Source organism: Arachis duranensis, chromosome 8 (assembly GCF_000817695.3).
Source record: "Arachis duranensis cultivar V14167 chromosome 8, aradu.V14167.gnm2.J7QH, whole genome shotgun sequence".
Taxonomy (NCBI): domain Eukaryota; kingdom Viridiplantae; phylum Streptophyta; class Magnoliopsida; order Fabales; family Fabaceae; genus Arachis; species Arachis duranensis.
Window position 1 is genome coordinate 6,683,926 of NC_029779.3, and position 14,109 is coordinate 6,698,034.

A 14,109-nucleotide genomic window follows, 5' to 3' on the forward strand; every position below is an offset into this window, starting at 1 on the left:
TAAAATCTTCAAAATTCAAAGTGATTTAATCAATGACAATGAACAAGTACTCAATGCTTTTACTAAATGGAAGATATTTAGATGAAGAGACACACGAGTTTTTCCAAGCTTTCAATCCAAAAGTTGGAAACTGAACAAACCCACACTGATCTCCACCCGTATAAAACCATTGAAAGAATCCCCAAAGGAAACTGAATGAGAAGTATTTCATGAAACCGTGAACCTGCTTCCTGCAAAAGCAGTTGAGTTAGTTTTACCTTTCATACATAAATATTTACTTTGTTGGACAAAATAAGATAAGCCAGAAATCAACAAAAAAAAAAAAAAAAAAAAAAACAAAACAGATTTGTACTTGGCCATGGCGTCTCCTTTAGGAGTATGGAATCCATTAATAAGAACTGCAGTAGCTGTTCCACTGGGATAAGTCAATTTGTAGTCTATTATCATTATCTGTTAAAGAACAAAAGTTTCATCAGCAACACCATTCAAGTAAAAATTCTTGTACAATTGAGATTCAATTCAATACCTTTCTTATGGGGACCAGCGCCAATAGCCCTACAAAACTGGTAACGAAGAGAAAGGCCGTCATCCAGCCGATTCCAGGTTCCTTGATGCTGTTAGGTGTATTCCCTTCTGTATCAATGCCTGCTTGCTCATATGTCCTCCTATTCAGTCCCAATAGATAAGAACCAAAACCACCTACAACCAAACAATAGAGTTCAATTCAATAAACCAAATATGCAAAGCACTCCTAGTATAATTTACACAAACACAATTCAACAGCTTGAGAAAACCAACCTGCTATGGCGATGCTGTAGCAAGCCACTGCACAAGTCTGGATTACGGTATTCTCCTGCCGAGTGAAAGGTGTTGAAATAATATTGGCTTTGGAAAGGAGCTTAGTCCAAGTCCTAATGAACACAAAGCCAAGAAGTGCAGCCGAGACATTGAGATTAGGTACTAGTCCAGTTGTAAGGCCCAGCTTCATCACTATCACACTGTAAATGATTCCAATCAGTAAGCTAGCTATTAGTCCCCGGACAGTGATGTGCTTTCCCCATGTAGCTATCCCGTTCAGCTCCTCACCCTCAATCTGCGGCTGTTCAGGGTCCTCTCTGTTGCAATTCTCAATTTCTTTGAGATCTTCACTGTTTATACTATTGATTTCCATTGGATTCATCAAATCCTCACCTGTGAGTGAATCAAGCATCACCAAAAAGAAAATTAGGAAGCATAATATTCAATGATTGTTATTAAAACTCATTGCTGATACACTTGATTGTTATACTTATTAAGCAAAGAGAACAAACAATGCCGTATTTATAATTGAGGAAAGGAAATATACTAATATTTAAATGAAGAATAAATTAAAATTCTAATAAGATATCTGGTCCAGAGACCAAAAGGACAAAATGGTATTAGAATCTGATACTAGAACGGGGAAAAAATCAGATATTTTATTTCAACGTAATGACTGGTGAGAAAAGAAACCCCCAACAGATAGATTACCTCTTAATTCTTCTTTCCTCTTCAACTACACCCAAAAACAAAAATGGAATCTTTCAGACAAAGACCAAAGCTTTCAATTCTCCACGATCAGGATCAGAAAAAGATGAAGAAGGACAATAATATTGCCCACCTAAAACAACAAAGTCTGAGATAGAAAAAACCACACTCCAGAGTTTTGCAGCTTTCAAATCAGTGAAACTCAGAACAGAACGTAGACGCACCAATTAGTATTGATGATAAAAAGACCAGTATGTAGAAGGCAATAGCATAGGTGAAAATAAGCGGCAAAGTGCGCTATTTATATATGAATACAGATGAACCTTCATCAATATCCCTCTCTGCATGTAGTACAACGCAGCTGTGTGGTACTACAAACCAATTTCTAAAAAGGCGATTTGTAAGAATATTTTTTGTACTACACAACTACCCACTTTGGAAGTAAAGTTTTTATTTTTTTTTTGTGCGCGCGAGCTATGTGTTCGGCTGTGGAATTTTATTGGAATGATTAATGGGAAAATGAAAATGGTTGGCGTTGACTCATAGATGGGACGAGTTGGAGGAAATAAGAGCCTGTAAAATTGGGGTAGTTGCTATGTTCCTAGCTTCACTAACTTAAACATGTTTTTGTTGTTGCTGGCTTGGCTTAAAAGCTTAAGAAATCAGTGCGTGTTTTTCCATTTCTGTTATGTGTTGTTTAGTAGTGGTGGTGGTGGTGGAGACTGGAGAGAGTGGCGTGTGGCCAAAGCATGCGGTAAGAGTAAGAATAAGAAATGTGGGGGACTGGGAATATACCACTCTTATACGCTGTACGTTATGATAGGTCAACGAGCCATGTTCATGGGAAAATGAAGGTCAATGTTTTTTTTCGTTGTATGAGCGTCAAGTTGACAAGACAAAATTTCGGTTAAAAAAATGGGCTCAGAAATCTCGACTAATTTAATTGGGCTGGAGTCAATAGGTGAGCGATGCCCAGAAGAAACTCGGACCGAGGAAACAAGGCCCAAAAGTGTGGCCCCCTTTCGTCATCCTCAACCTCAAGCAAGCACGTTGGGATTCTTTTCGCCTTACAGACCGACCCTCTTCGAGCGAGCGCGATAGATATAGAGAAGAAGAAGAAGAAGAAGAAGAAGAAGAAGAAAGGGTTTTGATTGTGAATGCTTGTTATCCATATCGTCAAAAAAAAAAAATCGCCATACAAAAGTTAAGATTTTTTGAGTGAGGTGAAATTTAAGGGGTTGGAAAAAAATGGGAGGTTCATCAGATACGAAGTTCCTGCAAGACTTGCTATTGTACGCGGCCAGCGCTGCTATGAGTTGCCTGGTTCTCTTCGTTGGATTACGACAACTTGACCCAACCCGGGAGGCTTCCAAAAAGGTCCTCGAACACAAGAAAGAGATTGCCAAGCGTCTTGGTCGACCCCTTGTCCAGACCAACCCTTACGAGGTTACTCTCTTTTCCTCTGTTTGTTTGTTTGTTTCTTCAGTTTACTTTGGAATTTGTTAGGATTGGTTTTATGCCCTTTAGTTTCTAAGTTACGATGTTGCTACTGCTCCAAATACATAGAATTGGTTTGAATTTTGAATTGTTAGTTTAAGTATTGAATTTTGAATTGTTAGTTTAAGACCTGTTAGTTTAAGTCTTAATTATGGTTTGATTATACTTGGAATCCTCTTTGATGAAGAAATTATTTTTTAAGGGCAAACTATACTTATCTGCCTGAGGTTTGGTGGAATCCATTGTGACTCCCTTCTATTTGTGCAGAGTTTAATGTTTTCAATGTTATCGTTTACAAACTACGGAGTGTTTTATTATGCAAATCTACCCAAGCCTAAAGAAGTTTGGTGGAATTTCACCGAAATCTCAAGACAGATTAGTATGATTTTTCGTTAATTTAAACATAGGATTGTATTTCTTTTTTTAATTTGTGCCCTTAATTGTTTGCAGGATGTTATAGCAGGTGACGTTATAAATCCTGATCACATCGATGTGGAGTTTGACTCTATTGGGGGATTGGAAACAATCAAGCAAGCTCTGTTTGAGCTTGTTATACTGCCTCTGAAAAGACCGGACTTGTTTTCTTATGGTAAGCTTCTTGGACCTCAAAAGGGCGTCCTGTTGTATGGTCCTCCAGGAACTGGGAAAACCATGCTTGCGAAAGCAATTGCTAAGGAGTCAGGAGCTGTTTTTATTAATGTGAGGATATCAAACCTGATGAGCAAGTGGTTTGGTGATGCCCAAAAGCTTGGTAAGTGCAACATATCTTCATGAATAATCCTACATTATACTATGAAACATCAAAACTATAGTTATCATGACAGACACTGTTATTTCCTGATTGAGTATTTGAATGTCCATGCAGAGTTATTGTCGACTTCGGCTTTCTGTTCAATAAATTAAAACTCTTATGCTCTTATGGGTCACACATAAAAGTTCAACTGTGAAGATAATACAGTAGTGTATCATTGACTATTGTTTTATGTCTATTGAAAATTGGCTTGTCTTCCTGTGTTGTACTTATTGTTATACACGTTCTGTTGTTTTAGTGAATTATGCGAGTAGTTACTACCATTCAGATAGAAAAACTTATATGAAATACTATTTATATATGACAAAATTTCTATGACAAATTCAACACAAGTTATCTTAGTTATTAGTTATTTTTATGGGTGAAGTTTTACAGATAAGTTGTAAGATGATATTTCAATGTAATCTGCTGAGCTTATTGATTATTTTTGAATAATAATGATAATGCATTTGTGATAAGTTATCTTAGTTTTCAAGCCTGCCTTTGATTTTTAATGTTCTTACTTCTGACTTATGTCCTAATGTTCTTCATTTGATGTTTGGTTTTTGTGTTTTAAATTTTTTTATTTGTTTATTTCTAATTTAATGTTAATGATAATATTCTGCTATTCTTTTGCAGTGACTGCTGTATTTACCCTTGCTAATAAGCTCCAGCCTGCCATCATATTCATTGATGAGGTTGACAGTTTTTTGGGTCAACGTCGTACATCGGATCATGAGGCTTTATTAAACATGAAAACTGAGTTTATGGCTCTATGGGATGGATTTACCACAGATCGTAAGTTCTGTAATCATTATGACATAATATTCCTTTTATGCTAAGATATTCAAAATAAGTTGTAAATATGATAATAGCAATTTTGATGGAGGTTTATTTAGTCTTTTCAAGTTATTTATATTTGAGTAATTTCTGATGACTTCTGCATTCCTCTCTGTGTGTGTAGATAATGCTCGAGTTATGGTCCTTGCAGCTACCAATCGTCCTTCTGAACTTGATGAAGCAATACTTCGACGCCTTCCTCAAGCTTTTGAAATTGGAATTCCAGACCAGAGGGAGAGAGCTGCAATATTGAAGGTTATCTTAAGGGGAGAGAGGGTTGACGAAGGCATAGACTTTGATTATATAGCTAGCTTATGTGACGGTTATACTGGGTCAGATCTGTTTGACCTTTGCAAGAAGGCTGCCTATCTTCCTATTCGAGAACTACTAGATGAAGAGAAGAAGGGAAAACGTTCTTCCGTAAGTACAATTTTTATCTCTTGTACTTTGTCTTCCACCTCAATCTTTCCATTTCTCTATGGTGGATATCCACAGCTCACTTGACTGGAATCCATATGGATATCAGTTCGCTTATGTTAACTAAGGGACAAATCGATTTTCTTTTTGGGGTAAATCCTATTTTGGTCCCTAAGATTTTAATCGTCCTTTTTTAGCCCAAAATGTTTAAAATGGCATTAATGTTATTCCATCGTCAAATCTCTCACTAACCCTTAACGAAATTGATGTACTATTAATAATGCTTTTGTTAAAGCTACGTTTGTTCAATTCCCTATCCCACCTTCACCCTTTCAACAAACCCAAATCCCATTCTCCTACTCCCTTTTACACTATTAATTATTAATTCTCCAAGAGGGGTTTGAGGAGGAGGAAGAAGAGAGTAGGAGAATGGGGTTCGGGCTTGTTGAGAAGTTGAAGGTAGGAGAGGGGGGTTGAGCAAATGTAGCTTTAACAAAAGCATTATTAATAGTACATCAATTTCGTCAAGTGTTAGTGAGGAATTTGACCATGGGATAACATTGATGTCATTTTAAACGTCTTGAGATAAAAATAGAACGATTAAAACTTTAGGGACCAAAATAATATTCACCCTAAACGTTGGGGACCAAAACAGTACTTTACCCATTATTGTGTGTTCCAATAGTTATATTATTTGCATGCTTGAACTGCACTGGTAAAAAAGGAAGCAACTACAGAATGTGGTAGATCAGTTTGTGACTTGGTGTTACAATATGACTTCTATAGTTACTTTCTAGGAAGGGTTTAACTAACATGTGCCCTTAGTGCGAAAGTCCAGAATTTTTTTTTTTAACTTTTAAACTATGAAAAGTCATAGTATTAATGTTTGGTACAGTTTTCAAAATTAACTTATGACTTTTCGAAAAGTTATTTGAAGTGCCTATGAAGAAGTTAAAAAGAGTAACTTTTCCTATAACAAAAAGCTGTCTATCACTCCCTTTTCAAAATAAGCACTTCTGGGACTAAAAAGTCAAACACAAAATAACTTATTTATAAGTTACTTTTAATATAAGTCCTTATGTTTTAAGCTTCCTTTCTAGAAGATTTTAATTAAGTTGTTTATCCAAATTGCCCTTTATTTTCAAAGGCTTTTAGATTATACAGTATTGAAAGTTTGAAACAGAAGCTGCCCGTGCCTTCTGTTGTTTTGTAACTTATGGATGGAGTAAGGGAGTTGGTGGCGTTATCATATATGAAGTGCTGGAGATGTTGACATTCACTGAGCTTGATCTATTTTTAACCTTTCAGGTGCCTAGGCCTTTGTCGCAGTTGGATTTGGAGAAGGTCCTTGACACTTCCCAGAAGACGAAGGCTGCTGCAAGTGCATACAGTGGGTTGTCATCATCAAGATGGACACCAAGTGAGTCAGGTGATTATCAACTTCAAGCTGCAATCAATGAAATTTCTAAGCTTGTGGTTTCTCACATGATTAACCTCCATGCTCAGGATCCGTAAAATGTTTGACTTTGTTTAGAGCATTATTCTGCTATTACTTATGTTGCCCATTCCAGATTGTAACAGGCTAACAACTACTACTTCCTAGTTATAGACTTATAGTAGTTCTAGAGTAACTTTATTATTACTATATATTGATTATATTATAGAAATCCGTGGTTGGCTTTTGCATTTTGCTCTATATATGTTGCACGTATTTTTGTTGCAGCACTTTTTAAATTATATGTATGGGTAACTATGGATGATGATTACTATACCTGCTACGCAAATAAATTTGGATATTGTTAATAGTATGATGCATTGAAATGACAAAATAGTAACAGGTTTAGCTCATTTTTATTTATTTAAGATAGATGATACATCCACATTCTACAACTCGTATAGTACTAATTCTGATACATAATGGGGGCAAAATTAAATATTTTCTTCAGGCCTGAACAGTTTAGACTTTAGACTTTAGTGGACTAAAGATCCAGGTTTTCAACCAAAAAAAAAAAATAACTCATATTAATCTTGCTGCTACTAAGATAACCCGCATGTTAACCTGCATTGCTGTATTATATATGATTAAACTTCTGATTAATAGAGTTAGATCCAACACTGACATGAGCAACAACTTCAACAGAATAAGCTTAAGATTCATCAAGAGGATGCTGTAAGCAAGTTGCCAACAACCATCAATGATTGAGACCCTCGGGGGAAATAAACTGGCATTGAAATGTGTTCGGCATGGTTATTACTTTTAAGCATTGTGGGTCAGTAATAATCCTTGTGTTTTTGTTGTCTTTCTGGTCCACCCACATAAGATGATGATTAACTCAAACCCGTAGAAAAAGGTTGAAAGCTCTTCCCAATCTCATTCATTGATTATATATTTATATATGGTTTAGGACCACAAGTCTGTACTTTATCTTTTCTCTCGAACATATTTATACAGTGGAAACAGGACCACTAGTGAGGGCTGTACTATGTGTGGCTTGGTTGATGCTCCTCCCTCGTGGTTCCATAATTACTAAACCACTTTTTTAATTTAAGGTTAGAGGGTTAAAAAAGTGTAAAAAAGTGAACATGGAAGCTTTTCTCTTCTGTTTTTTATTTTTTTATTTTTTATTTTTTAAAGTAAAGGAAAGGTTGAAGACAATACAAGAAGGAACGGTGTTTCCTTTTATGATTAGCGCTTGGTTTCAGAAATATCCCCGTCATGATCGAAGCCTTAGAAATGGAGATAATAATTCAAATTTTGTACTTTCAAAGTAAAGAAATTTATTAAGTAAGAAAATTAAAGACTAATAATCTCTTAGAAGGGTTTCTTTACAATTAATCCATCATTTCTTTTTGGTTGGGGAATTTAGCAAACTTCTTTACTTAGAAGCGAAATATGGTGTTGCTGTCAGTGGCATGACAAGGCTTAATTGTTTGACGAACATGGCAATGTTTGTAGCCGCTGGGCACTGACCACAATCATTTAATAGTAAGTCATAACTATTAAATTTACGATGCTGGCCCCTCAGATCTTTAAGCCTCGAAAGATCAGCAAGAAGGAACTGTCCCTAAAGATTCGTAGTGTATCTTGTCATACTCAACTCAATTATGTCCATTATAAGAGAATTTCTTTTGCAGTTACAATTTCTTTAAAAGAAAATTGTCGAACCATGTATGATATATCTCGTTATATTCACAGTCAAGATTTAATCAATCGCCTCGGACAAAAGTCAGTTTTAAGTACAATATTTTAGATTTAGATATGTCTCTTCTTGAACCAAATTGAGTTGGTCTAGTGGTTAGTTTACTAATCCGTTTACGACAGATTAGTCATTGGTTTACCGAATTAAAAAATACCATGGGAAACTAGAAAAAATAAGATGTCTCTTCTTAATAGTTGCCATAATATATTTCTAGAAATTCATGTCCATTTTAATTGAACTATCCTTTTATTTAATTATTTATACTATTTATTCTTTTTTCCATCGCTATTTATTTTATTTGAATAAGTATGGAAATATTGATTCAAGCTTGATTTTGGTTCAATCTCCACACAGATATTGATTCAATTTTGTATCAATAATATCAATTTGAAAAGTCGATACGACTCCTATAAAAAAAAGTGGACTTGACTTAGAATTTCTCAATTTTAATTCAGATGGTAACTTTGCAACTAATGAAAAAGTAATTAGAGCTTTGCATTAGTAATAATGAGAAAGATAAATGTCAAACACTTATTACAAAGTAGAAGACAAAAACTAAAATGCTTGAAAGGAAAGCTATAACAAACTTGACAAAGAAAAAATAAAAAAACAGTAAAGACAATAATAAAAATTAAAATTGACTCCTAATATTTATATGTATTTGCACTGAGTTAAGTCTCAAAGTGGTCCCTGAAGTTGCACTCGAGCCTCATAGTAGTCCATAAACTTAAAAGTTACCCATATTTATCTCTGAAGTTACACTCCGGGACTCAGACTTGCCCTTCCGACACATTCTGTCTATCTGGTGCAATCAGAAAGCTGAGTTGGCCTCTTTCATGATACGTTGGCAAAGAAACGGCTAGCTAACGTGGTAAAGTAAACTGTTCTGATTCAATTTAGTCCCTCAATTCAAGTTAGAAATCCTAATCCCCAATTTTGAAGAACCATCTCCACAGTGCTCACTCTCTTCTATTCTCTTCGGTTCTCTTCTCTTATCTTCTCCGTCTTCAAAGGCAGATGGTTATGGCTAGCGTGAGCAACGCAGATGGGAGTTCGAACAACACATGATCATTTGGAAGTATTATGAGGAGAATAAATAGAAACAGAGAATTGCGTTTGCTAGAATAGTGTGGGTGCGGGTCGAGACCAGTGCTGCAGTGGTCAGGGACGGATTCTAATTCAGGGAGACCGTTCCTCGGTTGCCCAAACTACAATGTAAGTGATTATTGTTGTTGTTTGTTGTATTTCTGGATATAAAATTTGCTGATTCACTTTCTTGGGTGCAGACTGTAGATAAGAGATGGTGTGAATTGTTTTTGTGGGTAGATAAAATTCTGGAAGAAGATGTGATAGCATGTGATGGTAGTACAAGTCCTTCAATTGATAATGAAGAATGGAAGATGAAGATTGCTTGGAAACTTGGAAGACTAGAGACTGAAGTTAGGGTTCTAAAAATGGGAGGATTTTGGTGTTTGTGTTTATGCTGCTGATTATAGTAGGTGTTGTTCTATTAAAGTTGGATAGGCAACAGGGTCAATTATATCTAGCAAAAAAGAAGTGACATGCTTGTTATATGCATATGTTGTTCCTGTATTTGTACCTGTCTTTTTGTTTGAAAGAAATACAAAATAAAGTGTTTGATTATATGCATACTTCTGTTCCTGCACCACTAATTCTAGGATCCTAATTTCTGGTTTGTGATGAAATGAAAATGGACAGGGTTTGAATTACTCTTAATTCTGTATCAGAGACAAAATATAACAAAAAATATGACACAACTCAATTCAAGAAAGTCATGATTCATATTCATAATGTTTCATCCAAAAAAGGCAATATACAGCCAGAACAATAGTCACCAAGTATATCAAAGTTGTTAACATATTGACCTCATAAGTTTCCAACACTAAAATCCCCAACACTAGGACATTGTTTAAGAAAGCATACATAGTAAATAACTTTATCAAGATAGATACACAAAGACACCATGTGTCTCTAAACATAATCATCTTAGTCTTCATTTTTTGTGCCTGGGGTACCTTGAATCCAGGGTTGGGCACAAACTTCATGAAGTTTGCAAGTCTTGTAGCAGTCTCCTGTGTTGCACCTTGCATAGGATTAGGTGGGTGATTCCTTGCTGGTTAACTGCTTGCTGGTGGGGTAGCAGCAGGTGGGGTGGTTACTGATGGATTGCTGCTTCCTGAAGTTGTTTTTTCTTGTTTGGACAACTTTTTTTGGAGGAAGTTTTGGTGGCCTAACCAGTGAGGGTAAAACCTATCAGCGAAAACATGTAAAATAGTTAGTAAACTATGTAAGGATATGTATTTAATAAATTCAATGTCATCTAATTTTGTGAACCTGTTGAGAGTCATCAGTTTCTGACAAGGGTAGTTGACTGAGTTCAAGATGAATTTCAGTCGGGGCTTGTGGGACAGAGGCAGCAGAGTTGGCCTGACCTTCACCACCATTAGCAGCAGTGGGTTATGCAATGGCAGCCTCTGCAGCTGCAGCAGCCTCTTCATCAGCAGTTTGCTTTGCACAGTTTCTTTTGGTGTGTCCTGCTTCACCACAATAACAACATCGACCTTTTTTATAAATTCTTTTCATCTTGGTCCTCTGCTTCTTACTCCCACTTGTCTCCTCATCTGCATCCTTTCTTCTTCTTTTTTCTTAAGTGGATCTGGCTTATTTCTAAATTTTTGTGCTTGTGGTCTGTTATATATTGACGTTTCCCATAGTGCTTGACCTGGAATTGGATTGATATGAAAGGCATGTGTTATTATATGCTTCCATGGTCAACCACTTATGACAAAACTCCTCTGGTCTCTTACCAGCCCTTGCCAATGCAGCACAAGCATGCACACATGGCATCACTAAACAGCATTAACACAACAATAAAGACAACTACATTAAGCCATAACAATAAACATTTAAAAAAATATTATCACTCAATTGTCAGAAATCACATGTGTAGAGCCTCTTTTTCAAGTCCATAACCATGTTGGTTGGCCAGCCATAAACTTTAAATTTCTCATAGTTTGTGTCATCAGACCATACCGAGACCCCACTTTTTTATTCATTCCTTATCTTTTCTAACCTGCTGCGCTGTATAGGAGGTAGAATTCCAATGTTTGAATTAAGCTTGACCTTGTTCCTAACTATGGACCTCATTGCATACATCCTGACTTCTTCCAAGAGTGTGATAATAGGCTTGGCTCTAGCTTCTTTGATCTTGGAGTTGAAGACTTCATAGGCATTGTTACAGATATTGTTTATTTTAGGTGCATTACTGAAGAATGCCTGGCTCCAAGAGTCTCTAGGCCACTTGTTCAAATACTCCCAAGCATCCTTATTAATCCTCTCAATCTTTTTGATAATTTCAAAGAATCCATTTTGGCTAGTACACCTTGCACAATCTCATAGTAGCCCTCTAAGCTGGAGATCCTTCCATTGCTTATTGAAGTTCTTCCATAAATGCCAAACATAGAATATGTGATGGACATCCGGAAAAACCTCCTTAATTGCATGGATAAGACCCTAGTTAAGTAAAAAAATAGTTGTCAAACACTTGTTATCGAGCACTAAAATAGTCCCTAAACTTTTATAAGTGACATCAGGGTGATCCCTTGGCAATAATTAAAACTAATCGAATTAGAACTCTTACATATAAATAGGACATTGTGCAGCATGTATAAACTGCAGTCCAGTATATAAACAGCATGTTCAAGAACCATGTAATGAATAGTTTCTCACTTATAAAGGAAACAATAGATAAGTAACAACTAATAAAGGAAACAATAGACTAATCACACACCAATGATAAGTGACAATTAATAAAGACAACAAAGATTGCATACCTTCTGCATATCTAATATAAAACACAGCTTGTTTTGCTTATAATCCCCCAAGCCTTGATGAAGTAATTTCAAGAACCACCTCCAGTTCTCAATGTTCTCAACAAGGACAATTGCATAGGAAATTACATATATATGGTTGTTTAAATCTTGACCAATAGCAGACAGGATTTGACCACCATGTCGGATCTTTAGGAAAACTACATCCAAGCCTATAAGGGGTTTGCAACCAACAAGAAGTCATTTTTTACATGCATCTAAACAAATGTACATCTTCTCAAAGATTGGATCATCATCAGGGTTGGGCTAAGGTATAACATCAACTGTGACAGTGGAGCCTGGATTAATTTTCAACAGTGTCAGCCCATAATCCCTCACCATACCATATTGGGCAGCAGCATCACCAGACACAATAGCTCTAGCATCTCCTAAGGCCCTGGTCAGTGAAGACTTGTTTAGATCCAAATTATATTTTGTCTTAAAATATTGTGCAGCCTCTGAGTGTCTTCAATTAAGATATTTTCTTAGCTTCTTCACCAATTTGCAGGCTAGCCACTTCCTATTAGCTAGTCTATTTTTGGTCTCTCTTGCACAGGTGTGGTCATCCATGAACGCCTTGATCTGCCAGCAATTATTTTCAGTATTATTAGAAGCATACACAAGCCAGCCACAGCTCTCATCCTTATACACAACTCTCATCCTCACATTATCGTTCTTCTTAAACCAAATCCTCCTATCTTCCTGTATACAATATTCACGCACAGCCTCTTTGAACTCCATCTTTGTAGTGAATGTCATTCCAATCTCAAGCTGAAGCTCTCCAAACCTCCCTCCTTTTCTGAATGCAGGGAAGACTTCATCTGAATCAACTTTCTCTAACTCATCCTCAGAGTTTGGAGGAGTCTTTATTTCGTCTAAGTGCCATGAGTCTCCACTATCAGAGTCATTATAAGATTCATCTTGGACATCATGATAAGGAGCCATTGATGATCCAAACATAGGAATTGGTCCAAAAAAATTTCATCATCCTCAGAATCCGAGTCTGCACACACAGGACCATCATCCTCAATCATAACAGCCTTCTTTTGTTTTGTAAGTTTCTTATCTGTCCTAGTTTTCAGTTTTACATTAGTCTTTGCTACTGATCTATCCACAAGCATGTCTTCCTCACTAGACACCTCATCACCACCAGGCCGATATGGTTCATCCTCTGCACTATCATCACTATCATGGCTATCTGAGGATTCATCTGAGCTAGACAAAGCCACAAAGATTGTTTGGGGCTATTTTCCAATTACCAATTGTTCTTGCAATATTTCTAGTAGCAGCAGCCCTTGTTAGTGGCCTCCTTCCATATGGTGCTGCTATTTTTACATTCTTAGAGCCTCTTTTTGGTACAGCAGACTTCTTGGTTTCTTTCACTTTGGACCATGGTTTAGGAATTACAGTGGGTTGGGTCATTTTTTTTTTATGGGATGTTGGGCTTAGTTTTACTGGGTTGGGCCATTGTTTTGGTTGGTGGATTGGGTTTAGATCTAAGAGTTGCAGTGGGTTGGGGGTGTATTTTTTCTAGTAAGTTTGGGTTACCAGTAGAATTTGAAATAGGTGGTGGGATCATTTGTTTTGTTGTATCAGTAGTCTTTTTTGGTTCAGAAGTCGGAGTACATGGTGTTGTGGTGGGAATTGGTTCGGTCGTGACATTGGTGGTGGGGTTTGGGTGAGAAAAATATTTTGTATCACCATCAGCTCCTTGCCTTTAGATGCCACTGGTTCTGCTTTCTCACTATACAGAGGTTCAGAGACTCGATATTCGTAGTACATATGAATAACTCCCTTGTTCTCCTGAGCAAGGTAACACATCTCCATGAGCTCCTTTTCATCTGTTACGGCTCTTAAACCAGTTTGCAAAGGCCTATTAGGCACCAGCTACCAAGTTTGAGTAACCTTGTCATACCCAATATTCGTGTGATAGTCTCAGACAAAAAATATATCCAATGTGTCTATATCA

General features: G+C 36.6%; 2 protein-coding genes across 3 annotated transcripts in view; one reads left to right on the plus strand and one right to left on the minus strand.

Annotated features, from left to right (window-relative positions):
• Nucleotides 1-2,272, minus strand: part of LOC107460374 (metal-nicotianamine transporter YSL3) — a gene marked incomplete in the record, with an annotated part of 4,177 nt that extends 1,905 nt beyond the window's left edge. The window contains 5 exon segments of the mRNA XM_016078726.3: nucleotides 96-230; nucleotides 353-450; nucleotides 527-699; nucleotides 799-1,191; nucleotides 1,510-2,272. Of these exon segments, the coding sequence (XP_015934212.1) occupies nucleotides 96-230; nucleotides 353-450; nucleotides 527-699; nucleotides 799-1,180 (788 nt within the window).
• A 254-nt stretch (nucleotides 2,273-2,526) lies between these two features.
• On the plus strand, nucleotides 2,527-7,639 carry LOC107460376 (uncharacterized). Of its 2 annotated transcripts, XM_016078730.3 has the most exons (6): nucleotides 2,527-2,952; nucleotides 3,454-3,754; nucleotides 4,433-4,591; nucleotides 4,758-5,053; nucleotides 6,359-6,479; nucleotides 7,191-7,639. In XM_016078730.3, exons 1-6 carry the CDS (start codon nucleotides 2,755-2,757, stop codon nucleotides 7,193-7,195), a joined length of 1,080 nt encoding a protein of 359 aa, XP_015934216.1. In that variant the 5' UTR covers nucleotides 2,527-2,754; the 3' UTR covers nucleotides 7,196-7,639. The 2 variants fall into 2 exon arrangements, with proteins under 2 accessions (XP_015934216.1, XP_015934215.1); XM_016078729.3 differs by lacking the exon at nucleotides 7,191-7,639 and having other exon boundaries at nucleotides 2,529-2,952; nucleotides 6,359-6,746.
• The last annotated feature ends 6,470 nt before the right edge of the window (nucleotides 7,640-14,109 follow it).

Coding starts and splice junctions, on each gene's coding strand:
- LOC107460376 (XM_016078729.3), top strand. CDS start 2,755: ATGGGAGGTTCATCAGATACGAAGTTCCTGCAAGACTTGCTATTGTAC. Junction 2,953..3,453: donor TCCAGACCAACCCTTACGAG/GTTACTCTCTTT, acceptor AATTGTTTGCAG/GATGTTATAGCAGGTGACGT. Junction 3,755..4,432: donor TGGTGATGCCCAAAAGCTTG/GTAAGTGCAACA, acceptor ATTCTTTTGCAG/TGACTGCTGTATTTACCCTT.